Raw genomic sequence first — 23,133 nt, 5'->3', positions numbered from 1 at the left:
TTCTTTCTCACTGCTTTCAAATTTTTTTCTTTTTCTTTAGTTTTCAGAAGTTTGGCTATAATGTGTCTTGGTGTGAATTTCTTTGGGTTTATCCTGTGTGGACTTTCTCAGCTACTTGAATCTGTAAGCTTATGTTTTTTGCCAAATTTGGCCAGTTTTCAGCCATTACCTCTTTGAGTACTTTTTCACCTCCACCCTACATTTCCAGAACTATTTCCAGAACTATTCCAGAACGTTGGTGACATAAATATTAGGCATTCTGTTATAGTCCCACTGGTCTCTGAGGTTCTGTTCATTTTTCTTTCAGTCTCTTTTGTTTTTCACATAGTGTCATTTCTACTGGTGTCTTCAAGTTCACTGATTCTTTTCTCTGTCTCCTCCATTCTGCTCAGGAATCCATCCACTGAATATTTTGGTTATTACATTTTTCAGTTCTAAAATTTCCATTTGGTTCTTTATATCTTCTATTTCCTGAGACTATTTTTTCATTTTTTCTAAATGTGCTTGTAATTGCTTGTTAAAGCATTTTTATGATGGTTTCTTTAAGATCCTCATCAGATAATTCTAATATCCCTGCCATGTCCACATCAATGCTCCTACACTGCCCTTTGTCATTCAAGTTGAGATTTTCCTTGTTCTTAATGTGATGATTGATTTTTGATTTCTGAAATCTAGATATTTTGGATATTATGTTATAAGACTTTGGATTTTATTTAAACTCTTCATTTTAGCTGGCTTCCACTGACTCTGCTCCAACAGGGAGGGAGCAGTACTGCCTGGTTATTGCAAAGTAGGAGCAGATGTCTGGGTTTCCCACTGGGGACCGCAAGGGAGGCAGAGGCTCCTCATTACTGCTGGGTAAGTAGGAGTTCTGCACCTTAGTAGGTTTCCTCTGATAACACCTCAGCTGGGAGAGGCAGGGGTATCTTGGCACTGCTCCTCATGTGGCCTTTAGCAACCTCCAGGGTGCACAGCCTCATTACCATGGAGTGGTGGTAGAAGTTTTGTCTCTCCACTCAAGCAGGAAGTGGAAGAGGCACCTTGTGACTGCCAGGTGAGGGTGGAAGTAAAGCCTCCCACTTAGTCTCCATTGACATTACGGGGTGGGAGCAGGGAGATCCCTGTTAATGCCTGGCAGGGATGAGTAGAATTGGTATGATTTCTTCTTTAAGTGTTTGGTAGAATTCACTAGTGATTCCTTCTGGGCCTGGAGTTTTCTTTGTGGAAATGTTGTTAACTATCAATTCAATTTCTTTAATAAACACAGGGCTACTCAGATTATCTATTTCTCCTTGAGTAAAGTTTCGTAGTTTGTGTTTTTCAAAGAATTTGTCCATTTCATCTAATTTGTCAAATTTACTGGCATAAGCTTGTTCATAATATTGCCTTATTACCCTTTTAATATCTATAGGGTCTGTAGTAATGTCACTTCTATCAGTCCTAATATTTGTTTTTCTTTTTTTTTCCTTTTTTTCGGCTGGGCCATGCAGCTTGTGGGATCTTAGTTCCCCGACCAGGGATCAAACCCGGGCCCCATGCAGTGAGAGTGCAGAATCCTAACCACTGGACCACCAGGGAAGTCCCCAGTCCTAATGTTTTTAATTAGTATCTTCTCTTTTCTCTCCAACAACTAAACTAAAGGTTTAGTTTAGTAAACTAAAGGTTTATGAATTTTATTGATCTTCTAGGAGAACCAGCCTTTGGTTTTTATTTATATTGTTGTGTTGTTCAAGGGTTAACTGGACAATATTTTCTAATTTCCCTTTGATTTCTTATTTGACACATGGGTTATTTAGAAGTGTATGATTCACCTTGCAAATATTTGGAGATTTTCCAGATAGCTTTCTGTTATTGATTTCTACTTCAATTTCATTGTGGCCAGAGAACATATTTGGTACGAATTGAATCCCTTTAAATTTACTGAGACTCATTTTATGGCCCAGAATATGGTCTACCTTGGTAAATGTTCTGTGTGCACTTTCAAAGAATGTGTACTCTGCTGTTATTGATTGGAGGGTTCTATAACTGTCTATTAGGTCAAACCATTTGATAGTGGTCCTTTGCATGACAATTTTAATTTGAATTAACATGAAAACCTGAAAAAGTAAACACTAACTTCTAGGCAATACTGAAAAACAAACACATCCAAAATTCCACCAACCCCCTTAAAACAGTCCACTTAATGTACTTAAGTTAATAAAATTGGAGGAAACTTAAAAAAATAATAATAAATTTCATGTCAAGAAAAACAAACAACCCAATCAAAAAATGGCAGAAGACCTAAATAGACATTTCTCCAAAGAAGACATACAGATGGCCAGCAGGCACATGAAAAGATGCTCAACATCACTAATTATTAGAGAAATGAAAATCAAAACTACAATGAGGTATCACCTCACACCAGTCAGAATGGCCATCATCAAGAAGTCAACAAAATAATAAGTGCTAGAGAGGGTGTGGAGAAAATGGAAGCCTCCTAAACCATTGGCAGGAATGTAAACTGGTGCAGTCACTATGGAGAACAGTATGAAGCTTCCTTAAAAAGCTAAAAATAGAGTTGTCATATGATTCAGCAATCCCACTCCTGGACAAATATCCAGAAAAGATGAAAACTCTAATTTAAAAAGATACATGCACCTCAATGTTCACAGCAGCACTATTTACAACAGCCAAGGCATGTAAGCAACATATGTATCCATGGACAGATGAATGGATAAAGAAGATGTGGTGTGTGTATTTATATATATATACATACACACACACACATATACACACACACACACACAAAATAGAATAGTACCCAGCTATAAAAGAGAAGGAAGTATTGCTATTTGCAGCAACATGGATGAACCTAGAGTTTATCATACTAAGTGAAGTAAGTCAGATAGAGAAAGACAAAAATCATGGTATCATTTCTATGTGGAATCTAAAAAATGATACAATGAACTTACTTACAAAACAGAAACAGACTCACAGACATAGAAAATAACTTATGGTTACCAAAGGGGAAAGGGAAGGGGGAGAATAAATTAGGAGTTTAGGATTTACAGACACACACTACTTTACAGATAGATAAAATAGATAAACAACAATGTGATTTATGTTCCAATGTATAATAATAAAACTGTCTTTACTTTTGATTTCTGTCAGTGACTGATTGTTAAAAATTTTTAAATAGCATCAAACAGAACTTCGAATTTTCAGAGAATCATGTTCCTTTATAATAAAATAAATCATGTTTGAAAAAAACTTTTTCATGTCATGAGATTACTGATCTATGACCCAAATTAGAGAATCACAAAACGTTGGAGCTGATGGGCCCTCAGAGACTAGACTGAACAACACATTTCACAGCGACCCAGAAAGACTCAGCGATCTGTCCAAGGTAGCACACCGGACCTGTGCTGACCACGCCTCCCCTGTGTCCCCGTTTACCTGCTCCACAGTGCAGAAGATGTGAGCGTCATCCTGCTGGAAGCGCCTGACGTGGGTCAAGCCATGCAAAGTTCCTGACGGCTCATTCCTGTGAAGAGCTCCGAAGTCAGCAAATCTAATAGGCATTTCCCTCCAAGATCGTGGACGATGGGCAAACATCAGACTAGAAAAGAAACAATGGCACGCAGCTTTTCCTTAGCATGGAAAAGATTATGTAATGATCTAGATGTTAATAAGGTACAGTTAAATGCCTCAGGATTTGTAAACACCTTATTCTGGTTCTTAGATCACCAATTTTACAAAAATTCTTCTCCCATGAATTAGTGAACCTTGAACTTACATCACTGCACACTCTGAGAAAGAACCCTCTTATCTTCTCCAGAATGCTGTTCCCTACTCTCATTCACCCAGGGAATATCCACTTACCGTTTACAATCCATTTCAAAGGCTACTTCTTAAGTGAAGCAGCCCTGGACACTCCCCCAGAAGGGCTAGTCAGGCTTGCCTCAGCCTCCAAGAACAGCTGGAATTGCCACAGTTTTGACACTGGTCTTGCTATTTTTATAACTGACTGTCTATATATCTGTTCCTTCCCCAATCTGCTCATGAGCTCCGGGGGGAAATGGATTGCGTCTGAATCACCTCTGCATTTCCAGCTCCCAGCACTGGAAACACTCGGCTAATGTTCTCTGTTGAATGAAAGGCCTCTCTTCTGCAGGAAGCACCCCTGGCTCCCAAATCCCATCACCACTAGGCCACTGTGGTCCTGCTCTTCCTTGTTCTGAGACATGAAAATACAAAATTACATTCTCTACTTGTGTTCAGCTTTCTTCTAATTCTATTGAAATCACAGCTTCAACTGGTACCCAATGGGAAACTGAGTTAAGAAGTTGTTAATACAGGTGTTTTAGAGAATGCAAAGCACAAGGTTAGCCTCCATCTTCTGTTTTTATTTTTTATTTATTTATTTTTTTTTTTGCGGTACGCAGGCCTCTCACTGTTGTGGCCTCTCCCGTTGCAGAGCACAGGCTCCAGACGCGCAGGCTCAGCGGCCATGGCTCACAGGCCTAGCCGCTCTGCGGCATGTGGGATCTTCCCGGACTGGGGCACGAACCTGCGTCCCCTGCATCGGCAGGCGGACTCTCAACCACTGCGCCACCAGGGAAGCCCCACCTTCTGTTTTTAAAACGAGGTTATAGAATATTTACATACAAGTTTTTAGAAAATTAAAGATAAATATATATTTTTTACATGCTGTCATCATAAAGTTGAACTTCTTTCATTCTTTACTGAAAAGGGCAAAGAGCTTTCTTCAATGTTCAGAGGTTTGTTTTAAGTAGTTACCTTCTAAAGTAAATTTACCTGAAACTATGTAGTTGATGATACAAAGCTACAATAGTTGGGATATTTTTTTGTGGAGAATTGTATCTGTTCACTTCCAGTTGTAAAATCTGCTACTCTTACAAGGTTGTATTTGCATACCATGCAACTTTATGATAATTACATTCTTTCACAGACTCTAAGACAACCTTGATTGTAAGATGTACCATTATTTTATACATCACTAAGAAAGAAAATAACCATTAATTAAATTATGGTATAATGTTAAGATACCAATTATAAGATGTGTCCCAATTTCAGGGGTAAAGCCATCTTAGAATCAATGAAATCCAGTCATTTATTTTGACCTCACTGTTCTTGTTACAATCAACCCAAATAGTATGTAAGAACTAGATGTTCTGCAAATATGTATATTTGAAGTGTATTACTATTAGGAAGAGAAATATTACAATAATTTATAAAGTTGATATGTAACATTATCCTCTGAGAAGCACAAAATACTAAATGGTTTCCAGCTACCATCCCACACCTGTCAAAGAGCAAACATATTTTAAAAAGTAAATTTATTCTCCAGAATGAAATAACTTGGTAAAGATGATTTCTAACCACCAGTCTTCAGATTAAAGGAATCACTTAGTTCCAAAAAGCAAAATAATATTAAAGACTAATTGTGAGGAAGTCTGCTATGCGTTTATAGGCACAGATCTGCTTCACTTTTAATACTCACCAGTGCCCCGGACAATTCATGGGCTTAAGGGCAAAAGTGTCCTTGTCAATGTCAAAGGTGAACATGTTGTCACTGTAATGCTGCCAGTGTCGAGAGGTTTCCCAGAGCTTACTGCTGTACACGTTGGGGGAGAGCACCTCCATGAAGCTGCGTTGGTGGTACTCCTCCTAAAAGAGATGCACACGCAAAGTTAAAATCTGCTGGGACAGGTCACAATTCCAGGCAAATAACTCTATGAACACAGATTTTTAAATTCAGGATTATGTCTTACATTAATTCATGGTTAATATGCCCTTGGCTTTAAGGGTGGTAATTTATGGATCATGAAAGAAAGATTAATGTATGCTCAGTATAATTTTCACATTAAGTATATTTATTTTATAGTATAATAGTATATAGTGTATAGTATTTTAATTCTTTGAGAATTAGTAATTGAAATACTATATATATAAACTTTTTGTAACTACAAACTCCCAAATCCTTGTACATTCCAGATAAACAGCAGAAGTTTTTTTTTTTGTTTTTTTTTTTTGTGGTACGCGGGCCTCTCATTGTTGTGGCCTCTCCCGTTGCGGAGCACTGGCTCTGGATGCGCAGGCTCAGCGGCCATGGCTCACGGGCCCAGCCGCCCCGCGGCATGTGGGATCCTCCCCGACCGGGGCACGAACCCATGTCCCTGCATCGGCAGGCAGACTCTCAACCACTGCGCCACCAGAGAAGCCCAGGAGTTTATTTTCTATTACTTAAGAGGTAGAATAATTTTATAACTCAATATGCCTCTGAGTGCCATGTTATTTACAGTTTTGACCCATTTAGTTTTAAATAGAACTAAAGCTGGGAATTTGAATTTGTAATATTTTAAGTGGTTGTTATCTACTGAGTCAGGAGCTGGCTTTGCTCCCTCCCTATCAATTAACAGCTTCCCTCATTCCATCACTGGGGTCAGGAAAAGAGAGTCTTGTTTTCAAGCAGAGTTCTTCTTTTACTTTAACTTTGCTTTCTTTTTCTTCATCAATCTGATGATCTTTGTTCAGTGTTTCTTAGAGTTTCAACATTTGTTAATCATTTAATGGGCATCTGGCACAAACCTAGATCACCATATTTTAGCTAAGTAAAAATATATTTTTATACAATTAAAAAAATATAAAACATACTATTTCAAAATTACTACAAAGAACAGTTTTGCATCACTGACAGGGATATATTATTTGTCGCTCTTCAGCTGAGCATCTTTTCAGTCCAGTTGTGAAGAGCCTGGGTCTCAGCTATCCATTAAGCTTCTTTACTTAACCTTTGTTCTTACCAAATAGGAAAATTTCAACAAAATTATAGGTCACTATGAATGGCAGTAATTATTTAGTGGTAAGTCAGATGGCTCCATATACTCAGATTAAACAATGTCCCAGCTACTTCCCTGGTGGCGCAGTGGTTAAGAATCTGCCTGCCAATGTAGGGGACACGAGTTTGAGCCCTGGTCCGGGAAGATCCCACATGCCACGGAGCAACTAAGCCTGTGCACCACAACTACTGAGCCTGTGTGCCACAACTACTGAAACCCACGCGCCTAGAGCCCGTGCTCTGCAACAAGACAAGCCACCGCAATGAGAAGCCTGCGCACCGCAACAAAGAGTAGCCCTCGCTCGCCACAACTAGAAAAAGCCCGTGTGCAACAATGAAAATCCAACACAGTTCAAAATCAAATAAATAAATAAATAAATTTAAAACAAAAAACAAGGTCCCAGAAATTAAAGGGGTTTTTGTGTTTTGGTTTCTTTTTACTAGAGGTTACTTTTAAAGCTAAGCTCAGGAGATAGTAATTGATAGATTTTTTTTTAACCCACTCTGGACACAATCATGTTAGGAATTTGTTTTGTTGAGGTGTTTGGAAACGATTTTTAACTATGCCCTATGAGGGCAAGTGTCATTATGTTTGCAACTTATTTTATGTAGTTTAGCAAAAAACAACTGCTACATTTATACATAAAAGGTACACATATATTGCATGTATACCACCTTATCTCTGTATATTATATGTGTGTAATATATATACATATTGTTTTGTCTCTCTCACATGCACATACATGTCAGAGAGAGAGAAAGCAAATTGGCAAACTTAACAACTGATGAATCTAGATGAAGGACACATGTATGCTCACTGCACTGCTCTTTAACTTTTCTGTAGATTTGAACTTTTCGAAAGAAAAAGTTGAGGAAAAATATATCTGAATCCATATCATCAATTTCTTTCTCTAAAGAGTAAAGAAAATCAAGTCTGAGAAAGAGCAAAGTCATGATGACTGACCAGTCTATAGCTCAGTATGATCTGAAGAAATCCTGAAGGCTTATTTTGAAGATTAAAAAGCATATTTCATCCCTGAAGTAATAACTTCATACCGTAGAAGGTACTGAATCTCCACCTGCACCTGTGATTTGGCCACTGGAAATAGCACCTAAATATCAGTGCATAGAGAAATTCTCTTAAGTAATTTTTCATTATAAACACTAAAGTGATTCCACTTAAACAGATCCTTTCCAAAATCACACTAAAATACCAGAGTTTTAATAAAAGCATAAATCTACAAGGCAAAGAGAAAAAGGAGAGGAGATGACAGCTATATACTTATGAATCTGGAAAGCAGATGAGCAACAGCCTCAGCAGATCTGGGAAAGCTGAAACTTTAAGGGAGAATCCCAGAAGCAAGACTACTCTGGCTGGATATAGATTTCTTGGTTTCACATTTTTAAGGTATTGCTCCTGTCTTCTATATTTTAGGGTTTCCATTGAAAATTTCATTTCTTTTAAGACTAATGATGTTGAGCATTTTTTGTGTTTTTTCTGCTGTTTCCATTAACAAAATCAAATATCTAGGGATAAATCTGATGAAAGATGTGTTAAGACCTCTAAAGTAGCAGTAACAAAATATTGCTGAGGGAAAATAAAGATCTAAATGAATTGACAAGATTTACATATGGATTGTTAAACTCAATATTGTTGTCATTATCTGCAAATTAATCTATAGATTGAATGTAATTCCAATCAAAATCTCAGCAGTGTTTTTTTCCTTTTTTAGGAAATTGACAAGCTTCTTGTAAAAGTTATATGGAAATGCAAAGAATAGCCAAAATAATCCTGAACAAAAATAATAAAATTAATGAACTTAAACTACTGACACCAAGACTTAAAATACAGTTACAGTAATCAAAGCGGTGTGGTACTGACGCAAGGCCAGACAACAAAGGGATCAGAAGAACGGAATAAATACCCGGAAAAAATATATATGCGATGATTTGGCTTGGGACAAAGATTCTGCTATAGTAATAAACGGTACTGAAGTTACTGGATAAGCACAGAACCTCAAAATGAATCCAAGGTAAATCATAGCCTTAAGAGTGAAAGCAAACAAGTTTTTAAACAGAACAAAGAAAAATAGCTTCATGACTCTGAAGTCGGCCAAAGATTTCTTAAACAGGATGTGAAAAACACTAAGGAGAAAAGAAAAAGTAATAAACTGGACTTCATTAAATATAAAAAGTGTTGGTCCAAAGACATCATTAAAAAATAAATCAAGAAGCCACAGACTGAAAGAATATATTTATTACATATATTTAACTAAGGACTCAGATTCAGAATATAGAAAAAAATTCCTACAAATCAATAATAAAAAGACAACCCAAACTTTTAAATGGGCAAAATATTTAAACAGGAGCTTCACAAAAGAGAACATCCAAGTGGCTAATAAGCATATGAAAAGATTCTCAACATCACTATCCATCAGGGATATGCAAAATAGTGCCATTATACCAAGTGTTAAAAAAGAAATAACAAGCCTCAAATGGGGTCACTTACCCCCAGGACAGAAAACCAAGACAGTTTCAACCCCACCCCCACAGAGATGTGACCTTTACAACAGCCCATCTGAAATGTCCTGATCAGCACTGGTGAGGTAACTACCTGAGAAAGACCCTGCTGTTCCTCCCCCAGTAGAAGACAGCCTGCCTAAAATAATCCTTTCTTTTCATTTGCTAACACCTTCTCGCCCCCTCCCTTCCTTCTACCTATAAAAACCCTCCATTTCGTACAACCCCTCCTACTGCTGCTGATTCTTGAATTTCTGAATAAAGCCAATTAGTTCTTCAAATTTACTTGGTTGAATTTTGTTTTTAACAGTGTAGAAGAATTACATAGTCATATAATCCTAGAAGGAGTAGTAAGTGGTTCAACTACATAAAAACTGGTCAGCATTTTCTTTAAAAGTTTGTCATTACTTCCCCAGGACCTAGCAATTCTATTCCCAAGTAAATACCCAAGAGAAGTGGGTTCTTGGGAGCACCAAAGACATGATCAAGAATGTTCACAGTAGCTTCATATGTAATAGCCCCAAACTGGAAACAACCTACATGTGCGTCTACAGGAGAATAAATAAACAGATTGTACTATAGTAATAAGATGGGATAAATCAAAATACACACAACTTGGATGAATCTCACACATTAAGTTGAACAAAAGAAGCCAGAAACACAATAGTGAATACTACGATTCCATGTTATGAAGTTTAAAACCAGGGGCAATTTATCTATGGTAACCAAAATCAGCATAGAGATGATCTCAGGGGAGGGAAGGGGAGGCAGGTACCATCCGGGAAGAGACCCAAGAGGACACACGACAAGATGGAAGGTTCTTGGTCTTGATTTGAGTGTGGCTGGTAGATGTGCACATGTGAAATGCTTCAGATTTGTCCACTTTAATGAATGTAACTTATATTTCAATCAGTAGCCTCCCTCCGAATACAATAATATTGTTAGGGAACCGTTGACCGAAACCGCCCGCCTTGGCCAGGCACTATGATAAGCGCCTGCCTGTGTTGTCTCACAGCAGGAGGTCCTGATAAAGACCATCGTGCTGCCACTGAAAACTAGCGGGGAGAATTCAGGAGGGGCTGAAAGGAGAAGGGAGGAGACGTCAGCCCATAATATGTCCTGCCAACCTCCCAGAAACCCTCGTGTTGGAATCCATCTTAGCTGAGAGATGCGCATGCCACCAGGAAGGACCCTGAGCCACCAAATATGGGCCAAGCAAGATGATTGGCCAGAGACAACCTGAAACTAACCCCATCACCATGGAACCCGAGACTTCGAGCCACGTAGACAGCAGTCCTCCTGGGTTCACTTACCCTACTGCTCTCTGCCCGGGCGCCCCTTCCCAATAAAGTCTCCTGCTTTGTCAGCACATGTGTCTTCTTGGACAATTCATTTCCAAGCGTTAGCCAAGAGCCCACTCTTGGGCTCTGGAAGGGGTTCCCCTTCCTGCAACAACATAAGGGACCTAATGCAAGAACCACCCCAATGAGCCTAACACTTGGAACCATGAAAGAGAAGTTTTAATCAGCAGTTTTAAGCTACTCAGTTTCAGGATGGTTTTCTAGGCTGCGATAGAACAGACAACCAGGACAGAATGTGCACTGGCCATGGGTGCTGCTGTACCAGTAACCCTAAAACAGGGGGCTGTGGCTTTAGGGCCAAGTGGTGGGCAAAGCTAGAAGGGCCTTAAAGAAACTGTCTGTGACGAGCTGAACACTAACAGGGAGGAAAATGTTACTGGAAGTTGAAGAAAAGAGGACCTTTGTTAGGTGGTGCCAGAGATTTGGTAACCCTGTCACCCCAGGTAACACGGAAAACAGAAAGAGTCCCCGAAGAGCTCACAGACTTAGCTGGGGGTGTCCGGGCAGAATGTGGAAAGGGACAGCCAACTTCTAACTGCCTGTGACAAAATACAAGAAGACAGAAACTAGAGAGAGCACTATTACGTTTCTGAGACAAATTTAGAGGAAATACAAAGGTGGCAGGACCGACCGGATTCAAAAATAAAACTTTCTCACCCTCAGACCTTCTCAGCAAGAGTCACAAGACTCTTGAGGACAAAGGTCAAATCTTAAGGGTGCAGCTGTCTGCCCTTTGCAAAGACCTCGGAATGAGCTGAGTACCCTATGGGGCTTTGAGAGTCTTAGGACTGCTCTTTGTACACTCAGTTAAAGAGGAGGCTTTTACATTTTTAAGTGTCATTTCCCAGCAGCCTCCCAGGCAGCCCTGGGTAGGGAAGAATCTGTCCCAGAAAAAGACGCAGGGATGGCTTTTATCTAAGCATTGATTATAAACACTGTATGTAAAAGTGCTCCCCGCCCCCCAACTCTTAAAGGAACTGTACTAGCTGGGATTGAAAGGGACAGAGACAGCACGAGAAGAAATGAGGTCTCTGGACCCCAACCTTCACAGAAGGAATCAGGCCGGGGACACTGAGAAAGCTGCTCAGAGGTCCACACAGGCAGGGAGGCTGACTCTGAACCAGGGCCCAGAGGGAAGAGAACTGAGTCCTGAAAAACAAGCGTTTTCTGACCTTGGAGCTGGGAAGACGGGTGGGAATCAGGGTTTCGACAGATCACCGACCCCAGCACCTCCTTCTGCGCCCATCCCTACCTGAGTGGGAATGTCCCCGGCCTCCTACTCCTCCATCATCATTTTATTTTTTTTATTTTTTTTCATCATCATTTTATAATGTGGTGGGGTGGGGGGAGTGGGGTGGCCCACAGGTAACCTGTCTCTTTAGTCCACAGGTCTTACACTGACGGGAACTCTACCTGAGGGGCTACACCTGAGAAGCCTCCTCTGCACCGAGATGAGTTACTACCTTCTGCGCTGATGTGGTAACCAGAGGAGACTCGGCAGACCTTTTACTCAGCACTCAAAACACATTCAAAGGGCAGAGCTGATTATCCTCCAGCCTTTGGGGGCTGAAGACATAAAGAGCCACCAGACGCTCAGTTGGAAGCCCCGGGGGCCAGGCCCCAGACACAAGGGCAGCCTGTGTCCCATCCAAATGCAAGCCCAGCCTTGACTGAGCTCAGTCTCCGCACTGAGGGCTTCTTCTTCCATCTAGGCGATGGGTAACTGCTCAAGTGGGAGAAAACGTCACCCGGAGCCTCTGCAGGTATGTTTACATACAATATCCAGCATAGAATAGAAAATGATCAGCTGTGGAAAGAGGCAAGACTGCATACCAGGAAACCAGGAGAAGGCAGTCTCTGAGAGGTTTTTCTTTTTTGCATGGAAAGGCCGATTTTCTCAGACACGGATATCTGGGGGTTCAGAGTTCTTCACCTCATCTGTGTCTGCCAACCATTCCCCTTCGAAGCCTCAGAGACCCCCATCCTTCCCACCAATGCCCTTACCTCAGCAGAAGAGACCACTGGGCTTACGTATGTAAACGACTGTACAGTACTACAACCCATATGATCAGGCCTTGGGCCTGATCATCAGCCATGTCTGTCTTGCATCTATAAAAGATAAAAGATTCTTTTAAAGCCACCATAGAGGCATCCTGTTTATTCTCCACACATTCCACCTCCAACCCAGGAAGTTCAAGGTGCCAGGGGCTGTGCTGATTTTCCAGCAAAGACAGCACACCCCAAACAGCAGCTGTGATGGCCATTACCACCTGGTGAAGTCTGACACCCTTCAAAGACTCTTCAGGTCTTACCTCCCTGCTCTCTGATCTCCTCCCATGGCTAAGCAGTGGTCAATCCCTGTGGAAGGCATGCAGCCCACAGAGGTCAGCCTCCAGGCGCACAGCCGAGAAGAAAAGGAAGGAAAGCGAGTCGGACAGTAACCAGTACAGGCCGCGTACCTTCTCAGGAAGGCACTGCAGAAGGTGGTCCCCCCAACGAGAGGGACAAGCAAGGAAGAGGAAGACATGGGTCAGGGGAGAGGGGACTCAGCACAGGAAAGACAGGAGGGGAGTAGCCAGGGCGATGACGAACAGAAGTCCTAAGACATCAGTTGTCAAGAATCTTAGCAGCAAGTCAATTCTGGAGGGAGAGGATCAAATTTGAAGAAAAAAAATTTACTTAGAGATTACCTGAATCATCAGAATACACTGCAAGGAGTTTCAGAGTTTTGATAGAAAGTTGAGGATGAATTAGTGATGGGCACATAGAAAAGTGAGGAAATGAAAGTTTTAGGTAATTATTAATTACAGGAAAGACACAGAAAGTACAGAAAGGAAAAGTAATCCTAGTAGTCTGCCTGGGTCACCTCTGCACAACATCTACATAGTCCTAATGAAGACTTTCTACTCTATGAACTTGTCCTATTGTACAAGTAGCTATTTTACAAAATTGTTTTTTCACTCTTTGCTCTGGAGCTGCCAAATCACCTAGGAGTCACATAATAAACAATGGCAGGGGGCACCAGTGGTCCAGGGATCACATCCTGAGAAGCAATGATACTTCACAGTTTAGTGTTCTGTGCCACACAGAACGCTTCCTCCTTCCTTCTCTCAGGGGGAGTTCCACACTTGGTCTGAAGTTTATCTTAGTATCCTACGTGTTCCAGAAACTTACATGGACAAGAGGTACATTTAATGAAATCCAAGTATAAATGTAAATATTTAGGGAAAATACAAATTGTTTCAATGTTTTTAGTTGAAGGCACAATGTGGCATTTCTCTTTGAGGTTCAAAATTCTTAGTATTATTAAAATAAAATTAATGGAAATGCTTGGCCATTTTACGATAAGAGAAAATAGTAAAATGTAAAATGGAGTTGAATAAGTATAGAATATTTTAAAAATTAACTTACTCGTATGAAATCCATAAGTGTATTATAAACGAAGGCTCCTCTGGGAAGAAAGAAACAGCTTCCAGGACTCAGATCATGGAAGAAGAAAAGTTCTTGTTCCTAGATTAAAACAATAATTGCATTTCATTTTCACTGTCGCTGCATAACATTTACTGTATACAAATGATACACTAGGAATAAAACATATACTTAGTTATTTCTGATTCTAATATTGACATTCCAAAGTCCCTCAACACTGTACTTGAATCTAACTACATGTAACAGCACATGTAAAATTACAACTCATATTTATGGTTACTTAGCTTTGAACTTGGCTTTTATTTCACCTAGTATTTACTGCTGATTTCCTCCTCGGCACCTTGGAGTACGGATCTCATAGGGAGACATGGCTGGAGGTGGGCTCTGAGTGACGTGACATCAGCATGGCCGTCATGCTGAGAGCCCACCCTGGTGGCCACCAACACCCAGTGTCCGTCCTCATGCCACTTTGCACGCTACCCAGCAGAGCCGAGGACATGGAGCTCCACAGCGAGTGCCTGGCCTGTCGTGTAACAGCTCCTACGTGGCAGGACTGAGCTCCTACGTGGCAGGACTGAGTTAAACCCAGGTCTGCCTTCTTGCAGATCTTCTTTGTTTCTGCTCTGCTTCCCAAATACAAAGTATGTTATCAAGTATACACAATTTTTTTAAAAAGGTTATTTTTATATCATGATAAAAGTGAAAGGTGCAATTTTTTAAATCTAATACAAAATACAAGAAGGAAAGAGGTTAGAAGACATTGGGGTAGGAGCGTGAAAGAACTCAGCAGCAAACCATGAGCGCCAGCAAAACAGAAGACAGGAGAGGAGGAGAAGAAATGTTAGTTTTAAGACACCCTAGTTCTGAGACGCGGTCACAGGCCAGCTCAGCAGCGCTCAGCGCGGCGCACCTTCCCAATCCTCCTGTGATCCTGGGTCTTGGTCTCCTCCTGCAGCTTCTCCCAGGCTGTCATCATCTGGTCATCAGGAAAGGATATCCCGTAGACCCTCTGCAGCGTTTCCATTTCAGGGTTACCCTCCCAATATGCTGAGGAATTCTAAACATCAGATGAGATTTGGGTAAACACACCAAACCCTTGGTTACAAATAAAACTGCTCTGAAATATGTACAGCTGGTTCATACCAGGGGCCTGAGCTACCGTGGACTTTGGTATCAGCCGGGTATCCTGGAACCACTGCCCCGTGGATGCCAAGGGATGACTGTACACAATTCCTCACCCTAACATCAGCATAGCTTACTTAAAGATGAGTTTTTGTAGACTTGGAATCTTAAATTGTTTCTAACTAAACCTTCCCAGCCCAAATTATACCATTAATCAGTAAATTATGTACTCAGTCTGCTGTGGATTCTAGGGATGAAAAGTGAGAAAGAAAGTGTGGAACTGAGGGAAGGCCAAGCACCGAGTGCATCACCCAGGAGAGGGCAGTGGAGGAAGAGGTGTGGGGACATGAAGGCCAGCCTTGCTGACTGTCATCACCCTTCCTCCACCTGTAAGAAAACCAAGGCCTGGGAAGGGCAGGACGGTGATGTCAGTCTCATGCCTCTTGATTCCAGAGTGTGTTTTCTGCATCATACCACTCTATCCCTTTATTTTCTCCTTTTCCTACAGTACGTTATTCTTACATGCAGATAAACATTCTTGTTCACATTAGGGCAATTCAAGAAAACAATAGTATGCAGAACAATATTGTAATATAGATGAAAAAGAAATGCACTGTAACATGTATAGTAAGGTTAAATGATAAACAATTAAAGGCTACATATAATGTTCTAATTACCAAAATTCTAAAAAATTATATTATTTTTAGAAGCCCACATAAAAATCAAATATGGATGTAGTGTTTCTAAGAGGCATGGTGTTCAGGTTATACAAGATATTATTGAATATCTAGTTCATCTTAAGTTTACTATATTAAGAAAAAAATCAATACTTACCTTGAAAATTTTTATCTCTTTAATTTTTCCAGTGTGTCTTACATGGGGGCCTTTACAAAGGTCAACTAGTGGACCACACCTGTAATAAAATATTTAAAACATGCCCAGGCACAGTTATAGCTTTTGGGACTATTCATTAGAAACCATGTTCTATGTTTTGGGGCAATGTTTAATTTAGGAACAACTTAATTTAAATGAATTTTTAATTTAAGGAGCAAGAAAGAGGCGATTCACCTAGTCTCAGATCCCAGCCTTCCCTCCTTCGCTCACATTCAAAAGCCACAGAATCCTTGGAAAGAAACTGTGCAGACAGAGACACCACTTTTCATTGTCACACCCTAAGGCTCCTAAAAACCTTCACTGTCTTAAAATCAGATAGCCATTTCCCTGCTCTACACTAATTTTCAAAACCAAAATTATATGACAGTTATAAAAAATGCGTTAAGTTGATATTTTACATTAAAAATAAACTTCACCAAACCCACAGAATGCACACCAACAGTGAAGCACGCTATAAGCATCGGTGTAGATGGATTGTAACTCATTTCCCACCTCTGGTGGGTAATCTTGACCATGGGGAAGTTGTGCATATATGGGGGCAAGGGTGTATGGGAACTCTCTGCATCTTCTTCTAAATTTTGCTGCGAACCTAAACGGCTCTAAAAAATAGTCTACTTAAAAAATAAATAAATTCAAGGGTTTTTGTTTGTTTTAAGGCCCTCTGATTTCATGACAAAATGTCTAATTGTCTCTTGGTTTAGAAAAACAGCATACTGACTTAACAACGTAAATCTCAGGCAAAGGTTTAGATCAGAGACGACACTGCTATTAAAGCACACGGGGCTGCAGGTGGGGACTCGCCTGCACCTATAATGAACAAGGGACCACTAAACCCTAACAAGCGCAGACTTTTCTCCAAGTACAGAAACATTAGCAGAGTTAAGATACCAATAATGTGGGTCTGAGGGAAGGTGACTTAACGTCAACCAATTTAAGGAAAATTTAGTAAAGAAAAAAAGTTGTTCCTTAACTATTCCAACCAATTTTAAGTATTTTTAAAGTTCATTGGTTAAAAAGTTAAAAATTACAATGAATACATAAAGGGACTGGATTATTCACCAAAGTACAATGAAGCTTTAAACATGAAAACATCATTTCTCTGAATGACCAGGCTTTTATGTATTGTTCTCTGTCCAAGATGGAGGTTGTAAGTCAATGCTCAGAGAAATGGAAAAAAATGCCTGATTAGCATGAAAGACTTTAATAAGCTAATCTTTAAATAATTCCATAGAAAAAAGCCATTTATTTTCAAAAAATTAAATACAAGCCATTCCAATTGATAGAATAAGCATCAATGTTGACCTAAGTTAAAAAAAAAAACCAAAATGTCAAGTATTAAAAGCCAGAAATTTAAAACTTAGCATACCTTTTCAATTTCTTCATTTATTTTTAAACTTTAAAATGATTATACTGACACTTTTTTGTATTATAGGTAATAAATAACAAAATCTTATCAGGTCATTGGAGAGCAGCAAAAATAAGATAAGCATGGTATCCACCTTCAGCATAAAATGGCCATGTGTTCATATTATCACTTAAGAAATGCACTGTGGGGACTTCCCTGGTGGTGCAGTGGTTGAGAATCCGCCTGCCAATGCAGGGGACACGGGTTTGAGCCCTGGTCCGGGAAGATCCCACATGCCATGGAGCAACTAAGCCCGTGCACCACAACTACTGAGCCTGCACTCTAGAGCCTGTGAGCCACAACTATTGAGCTTGCGTGCCACAACTACTGAAGCCCACGTGCCTAGAGCCTGTGCTCCGCAACAAGAGAAGCCACCACAGTGAGAAGTTCACGCATGGCAACGAAGAGTAGCCCCTGCTCACTGCAACTAGAGAACGCCCACGTGCAGCAATGAAGACCAAACACAGCCAAAAATAAATAAATACAATAAATAAATTAATTTTTTTAAAAAAAGAAATGCGGGCTTCCCTGGTGGCGCAGTGGTTGAGAGTCCGCCTGCCGATGCAGGGGATGCGGGTTCGTGCCCCGGTCCGGGAAGATCCCACATGCCGCGGAGCGGCTGGGCCCGTGAGCCATGGCCGCTGAGCCTGCGTGTCCGGAGCCGCAATGGAAGAGGCAACAACAGTGAGAGGGCAGCGAACCGCCAAAAAAAAAAAAAAAAACAAAAGAAATGCACTGTGCACAGCTGTGCATAAAGGGGGTATAATTTTACTCACAGTACAGTTAAGTCAGAGAACCATAGTACTTGAGTGTGGAAAGGAAGTTCCCCGTGGAGGATATTTGTGGTCGTACTTATACAGGGACCAGGTCTTCTCCGATGGGACCGTGAAGGTCACAGGCAGCCAGAGAGCAGGACACACAGGAACAGAGACGAGCAGTACGCACAAGGCAGCTGAACAAGTGGCCAGTAAAAGGGGTTGGGAGCCTAATGCCCAGCAAAACTAAGTGGTTTGGGTAGGGGCACCCACTGGTCTCTGCTTCCCACCACTTCTTGTCTCACTGTGAGTCCAGCTGACGCCTGGAGGGTAATGCTCTTGGACCCCAAGCAGTGGAGAGCGTGGTAAGAGGCAGAGAATCACTGCCCGAGGAGATGGCCCATGACAGCTCCCACCGCCCCTCAATAAGAATGTGGGAGGACAAACAGAATTCCTTTCCCTAACAGTCCCCCAAAATGTGAGGCCCTGAGAACACAGTCTTAACCACAGGGAGAAAGAGGCTGCTACAGCTAACATCCAGAAAACAGAATGTGGGTTTTTAGTACCATCCTAATAAATACAAATGAGAAAATAACAATTCCCCTTTGGTGATAACATTTCAGAGTCCCCACCTACAGTAGTACTATACCAACCATGCAAATTTATAAACAGACCACCCACCAAAGACAGACTTGCTACTGTTAATGCCTTCAGATGTACCACTGAGCAGTGTTTAAAATTCACACACACTTTACCTGTAAACTGTGGTCGTTGGCGTGTTAATATTCTCCTTTAGGATGCGGCATTTAAATTTATTGTACTACAAAGAAAAATACATTTACATATTATCACACAAAATGTTTAACTGGGAAAAAATGTTAACTTTTTTCAACACACCCTGAATGGGCATCTGCTATGTTCTAGGTGTTGAGACTGTGGGGATATAAAGAGCTGTCAGCCCAGAGCTGTGCCATGCAGGACGGGAGCCTACTGAGCATTTGAAATGCAACTGATCTGAAATGAGGTGTACCACAAGGGCAAAACACTGGATTTCAGAGGCATAATGTGAAAAGAAGAAAATAAAATAGCTCACTAATTACTTTTTATGTTGGTTACATGTTGAAGCAATATTTTTGATTTATTGGGTTAAATAAAATGTTATAAAAATTAATTCCATCTTTCTTTTACTTTTAAAAGGTGGCTACCAGAAAATTTAAGATGACATATGTGGCTCAGATTTGTGGATCTCATTATTGGACAGCACTGCTCTCGAAGATTCCAATTTTAAGTACATGAAGTAAATAAAATTCTGAGGACACGTAAAAATTAAAAACGGGAACCCTCCTGCACTGTTGGTGGGAATGTAAATTGATACAGCCACTATGGAGAACAGTATGGAGGTTCCTTAAGAAACTAAAAATAGAACTACCACATGACCCAGCAATCCCGCTCCTGGGCATATACCCAGAGAAAATCATAATTCAAAAAGATACATGTACCAAAATGTTCACTGCAGCACTATTTACAATAGCCAGGACATGGAAGCACCTAAATGTCCATTGACAGATGAATGGATAAAGAAGATGTGGCACATATATACAGTGGAATATTACTCAGCCATAAAAAAGAACGAAATTGAGTTATTTGTAGTGAGGTGGATGGACCTAGAATCTGTCATACAGAGTGAAGTAAGTCAGAAAGAGAAAAACAAATACCGTATGCTAATGCTTATATATGGAATTTTAAAAAGTGGTACTGATGAACCTAGTGGCAGGGCAAGAATAAAGACACAGGTGTAGAGAATGGACTTGAGGGCACAGCGGGGGGCAGGCGGAAGCTGGGATAAAGTAAGAGAGTGACATGGACATATATACACTACCAAATGTAAAATGGTTGGCTAGTGGGAAGCTGCTGCATAGCACAGGGAGATCAGCTGAGTGCTTTGTGATGACCTAGAGGGGTGGGATAGGGAGGGTGGGAGGGAGGCTCAAGAGGGAGGGGATATGGGGATATATGTTTACATACAGCTGATTCACTTTGTTGAACAGTAGAAACTAACACAACATTGTAAAGCATTTTTACTCCAATAAAGATGTGAAAAAAAAATTAGCAGAAAACCCCAAACGAAAGAGGAAAACCCAGAATTTTATATGGTATTATACATATTGTTGAATTCAATAGCCGGAGTACTAACAACACTCAGAATTAATCAGATTTATAAAACACACATATGAAACTATTCCCCTGGCCCTTCACCTACCTATGTCTGCATTAAAAATTCAACCAACCCGTTTGGAACAATTTGGTGAGCAGTGGCCAATTATTTGTTAAAACCAGTCGTCTGTGTTAAATATTGTTCACGTTCCCGGCACGAACTCACCTTAAACAGGTCCAGCAGGGCCTCCTTGCTGACTTCCAACCTTTCGAAAGGCTGCTGCTCTTTGATGATGGCCTTGCACGTGCTCTCCAGCGCTGGCAGCTCTGTGCTGGACACGGCCCTGCAGGGAAAAGCAGCGAGAATCAGCACAGATTGATCAGACATGACCTTAGACCTGTGGCCTTTGTCACCAGCTGACTAGCCTTCTACATTGAGGAACGTGGTTCTTTACTGTCCAGGACTTCAGAGGGTCAGTCATCCTTTCACAAGGCAGGTAACCCTACTTCTCAAAGAGGGAGACAGAGGCGTCAGCTGATGAACTGCCCTCGGTTCTCTGAACAGCCCCGTTGGACACTCCCCAGCTGGACCACAAGCTCCTCCGGGGCCTGATCATCTGGGCAGTCTTCCTCATTCTTCACATGTTTACGTTTTTGTTCAAAAGCGTAGTGTGGAGCGTGCGCCATGCCCCTGCCCTAGACCAGGAGATCCAGGCTGGGAGGAAGCTCTGAGAGTGTGAACTACAGGTCAGCCGGCCTCCGCTGGGCAGTCCTGGCTCCTCTCAGGAACCCCTGTCTGTGCTCACACCCCTCCAGCCCTGTGGGCCACCTGCATTCCTCAAACAAGCCACACACACCCCGACCCAGGGCTGTCCCACAGAGGCCTGGGACGTTCTTCCCCCACCAGCCTCAGAGCTCGCTCCCTCTCTCCCTCCGTCCCACCCCTGCTTCAAGGTCACTGAGCTCTCAGTTGACCGGCTGCCTGCTCAGGCCCCCACCTCCCCTTCACAGCCCTCACCACCTCATCACCTCCGACAGCAGACGGCTGCGTGTCTGTCTATGTCTGTCTCCCCCATCCAGACTGCTGAGCCCACGAGGACAGGCTGATCTGTCCAGTGCAGAGTCAGCAGCACCAAACCCAGAGCACACAGGGGCGTCAACACGTCCTGCGGAATGACTCCGGGGGGGACTACGCTGGACAGGCTGGGAGCAGGAGCTGCAGAGTGCCGGGCGCTCGGTTAGGGAGGGGTCACTTTGACAGCGTGGAGGTGGCAGATGGCGGGAAAATGTACCACGGTCGTCGAGGCAAGGATGCTGGGGGTCTATGTTAAGGCAGAAGGTGGGGGAGAACTACTTAGGGGATAAGACTGGCAGAACTGGATGGAGTGACTGGGGGGGGGTAGGGGTGGCAAGGAGCAGGGTGGGCTTGGGAAGACCCTCAGGTTTTGATTTGAGAGCTGGTGGTTTCCTTAAGGGCGACGAGGGATATGGAGAAGGAGGTGGGCCAGGGCTGGGCCTGCTGCTTGTGATTTCAAGCACAGATCTACTTGAGGAACATGAGGCCGCTGCGAACCAGCACCTCTGGCACCAGCTGTGGGACATGTGTGGCTGGGGTGGACAGCGCCCTTGACCATCACGGCACAAAGCTGAACTATGTGCTCTCCAGGGATTAACCCTACAACTCTGGTCCGAATTAGTAGTTTGCCCTAGCCAAGTCTCAGGTTACATAAATAGTGTATCACATCCTTCTCAAGAAAAGAAAGAAAACAATTTGAGAGGTTACCCTTGAATCTAAACTCATAAAAAATAATACTGTTCATAAATGGTGACCTAATCTATAATCACATTCTGCAATAGGTATTCACTACACTAATGTGTAACCACTATAAACACATGCACTCAGAGGCGTTACCTGTCTTTGAGGAACATGTCGTAGTAGAACCCGCAGTCGGTAGGTGGCCCGCAGCACAGGAGGCCCCCGTAGTGGAGCTCCAGGGCTTCCCCGAGGACGTGGGCACTGGAGTGCCAGTACACCTGCAGGCAGGACAGAGGCCGCGGCCACGACCACGGGTCACGGGAAGCCATCAGGCAGACAAGAGGACAAGCAAGCACGTGGATACAGTGTAAGGGGACAGACACTGGGACACAAGGCAGCATCAATCTCTGGCGACTGCTGACGAGAGATGCTTCCTGAGCCCTGTCTGGAATCCCTGGCAGCCGGCTACTTGGTTCTAACGTGCAGCTGCTGCTCTGTGTGGCACTGAAGCCCAGCTCCTAAACCACTTCCTTCTGTGCCTTGACCACCAAGCAGAGCAGCCGCCCAGAGCCGGTCCAGGCCCAGCGCAGAGGAACGCCAGGGAGTGCTGGGCATGGGCCCCTTTCCTCCTCCTCCAGGCAGCCTCTCTGAATCAGATTCGAGGCCACAGCGGCTGCTCATGACATCACTCACGTTAACAAGATTCTGCGTCTACACAGCAGTCTTCACGTGCTGAGTAGCACGTGGCTGTGGAAGTCTGAAAGATAACTCAAGACAGAGGGGTCACTGAGGACTGTCTGCTGGCTGCCGGGGTCCCCTGGGCAGGGTGTACATTTGTTAATTCACTGCAGTCCAAGGGCCAGTCATTAGCTCTACAAGTTCAGAAAGTTGATTGG

General features: G+C 42.2%; 1 protein-coding gene across 2 annotated transcripts in view; it reads right to left on the bottom strand.

Annotated features, from left to right (window-relative positions):
* TARS3 (threonyl-tRNA synthetase 3) overlaps positions 1–19,077 on the bottom strand; it is a 36,445-nt gene extending 17,368 nt beyond the window's left edge. The window contains exons 1-4 of one of the 2 annotated variants that reach the window (XM_073799882.1): positions 15,062–19,077; positions 14,134–14,232; positions 5,504–5,670; positions 3,436–3,598 (exon numbers count right to left, since the gene is read on the bottom strand). In XM_073799882.1, the coding sequence (XP_073655983.1) occupies positions 3,436–3,598; positions 5,504–5,670; positions 14,134–14,232; positions 15,062–15,175 (543 nt within the window). In that variant the 5' untranslated portion in view covers positions 15,176–19,077. Of the gene's footprint in view, positions 1–3,435; positions 3,599–5,503; positions 5,671–10,674; positions 12,677–14,133; positions 14,233–15,061 lie in introns of those variants that run through there. The other variant, XM_073799883.1, reaches the window with a different exon arrangement.
* Positions 19,078–23,133: the final 4,056 nt, after the last annotated feature.

The sequence above is a fragment of the Tursiops truncatus genome, chromosome 2, assembly GCF_011762595.2.
Source record: "Tursiops truncatus isolate mTurTru1 chromosome 2, mTurTru1.mat.Y, whole genome shotgun sequence".
Lineage (NCBI taxonomy): Eukaryota > Metazoa > Chordata > Mammalia > Artiodactyla > Delphinidae > Tursiops > Tursiops truncatus.
This window is presented reverse-complemented; position numbering and strand designations above follow the sequence as displayed.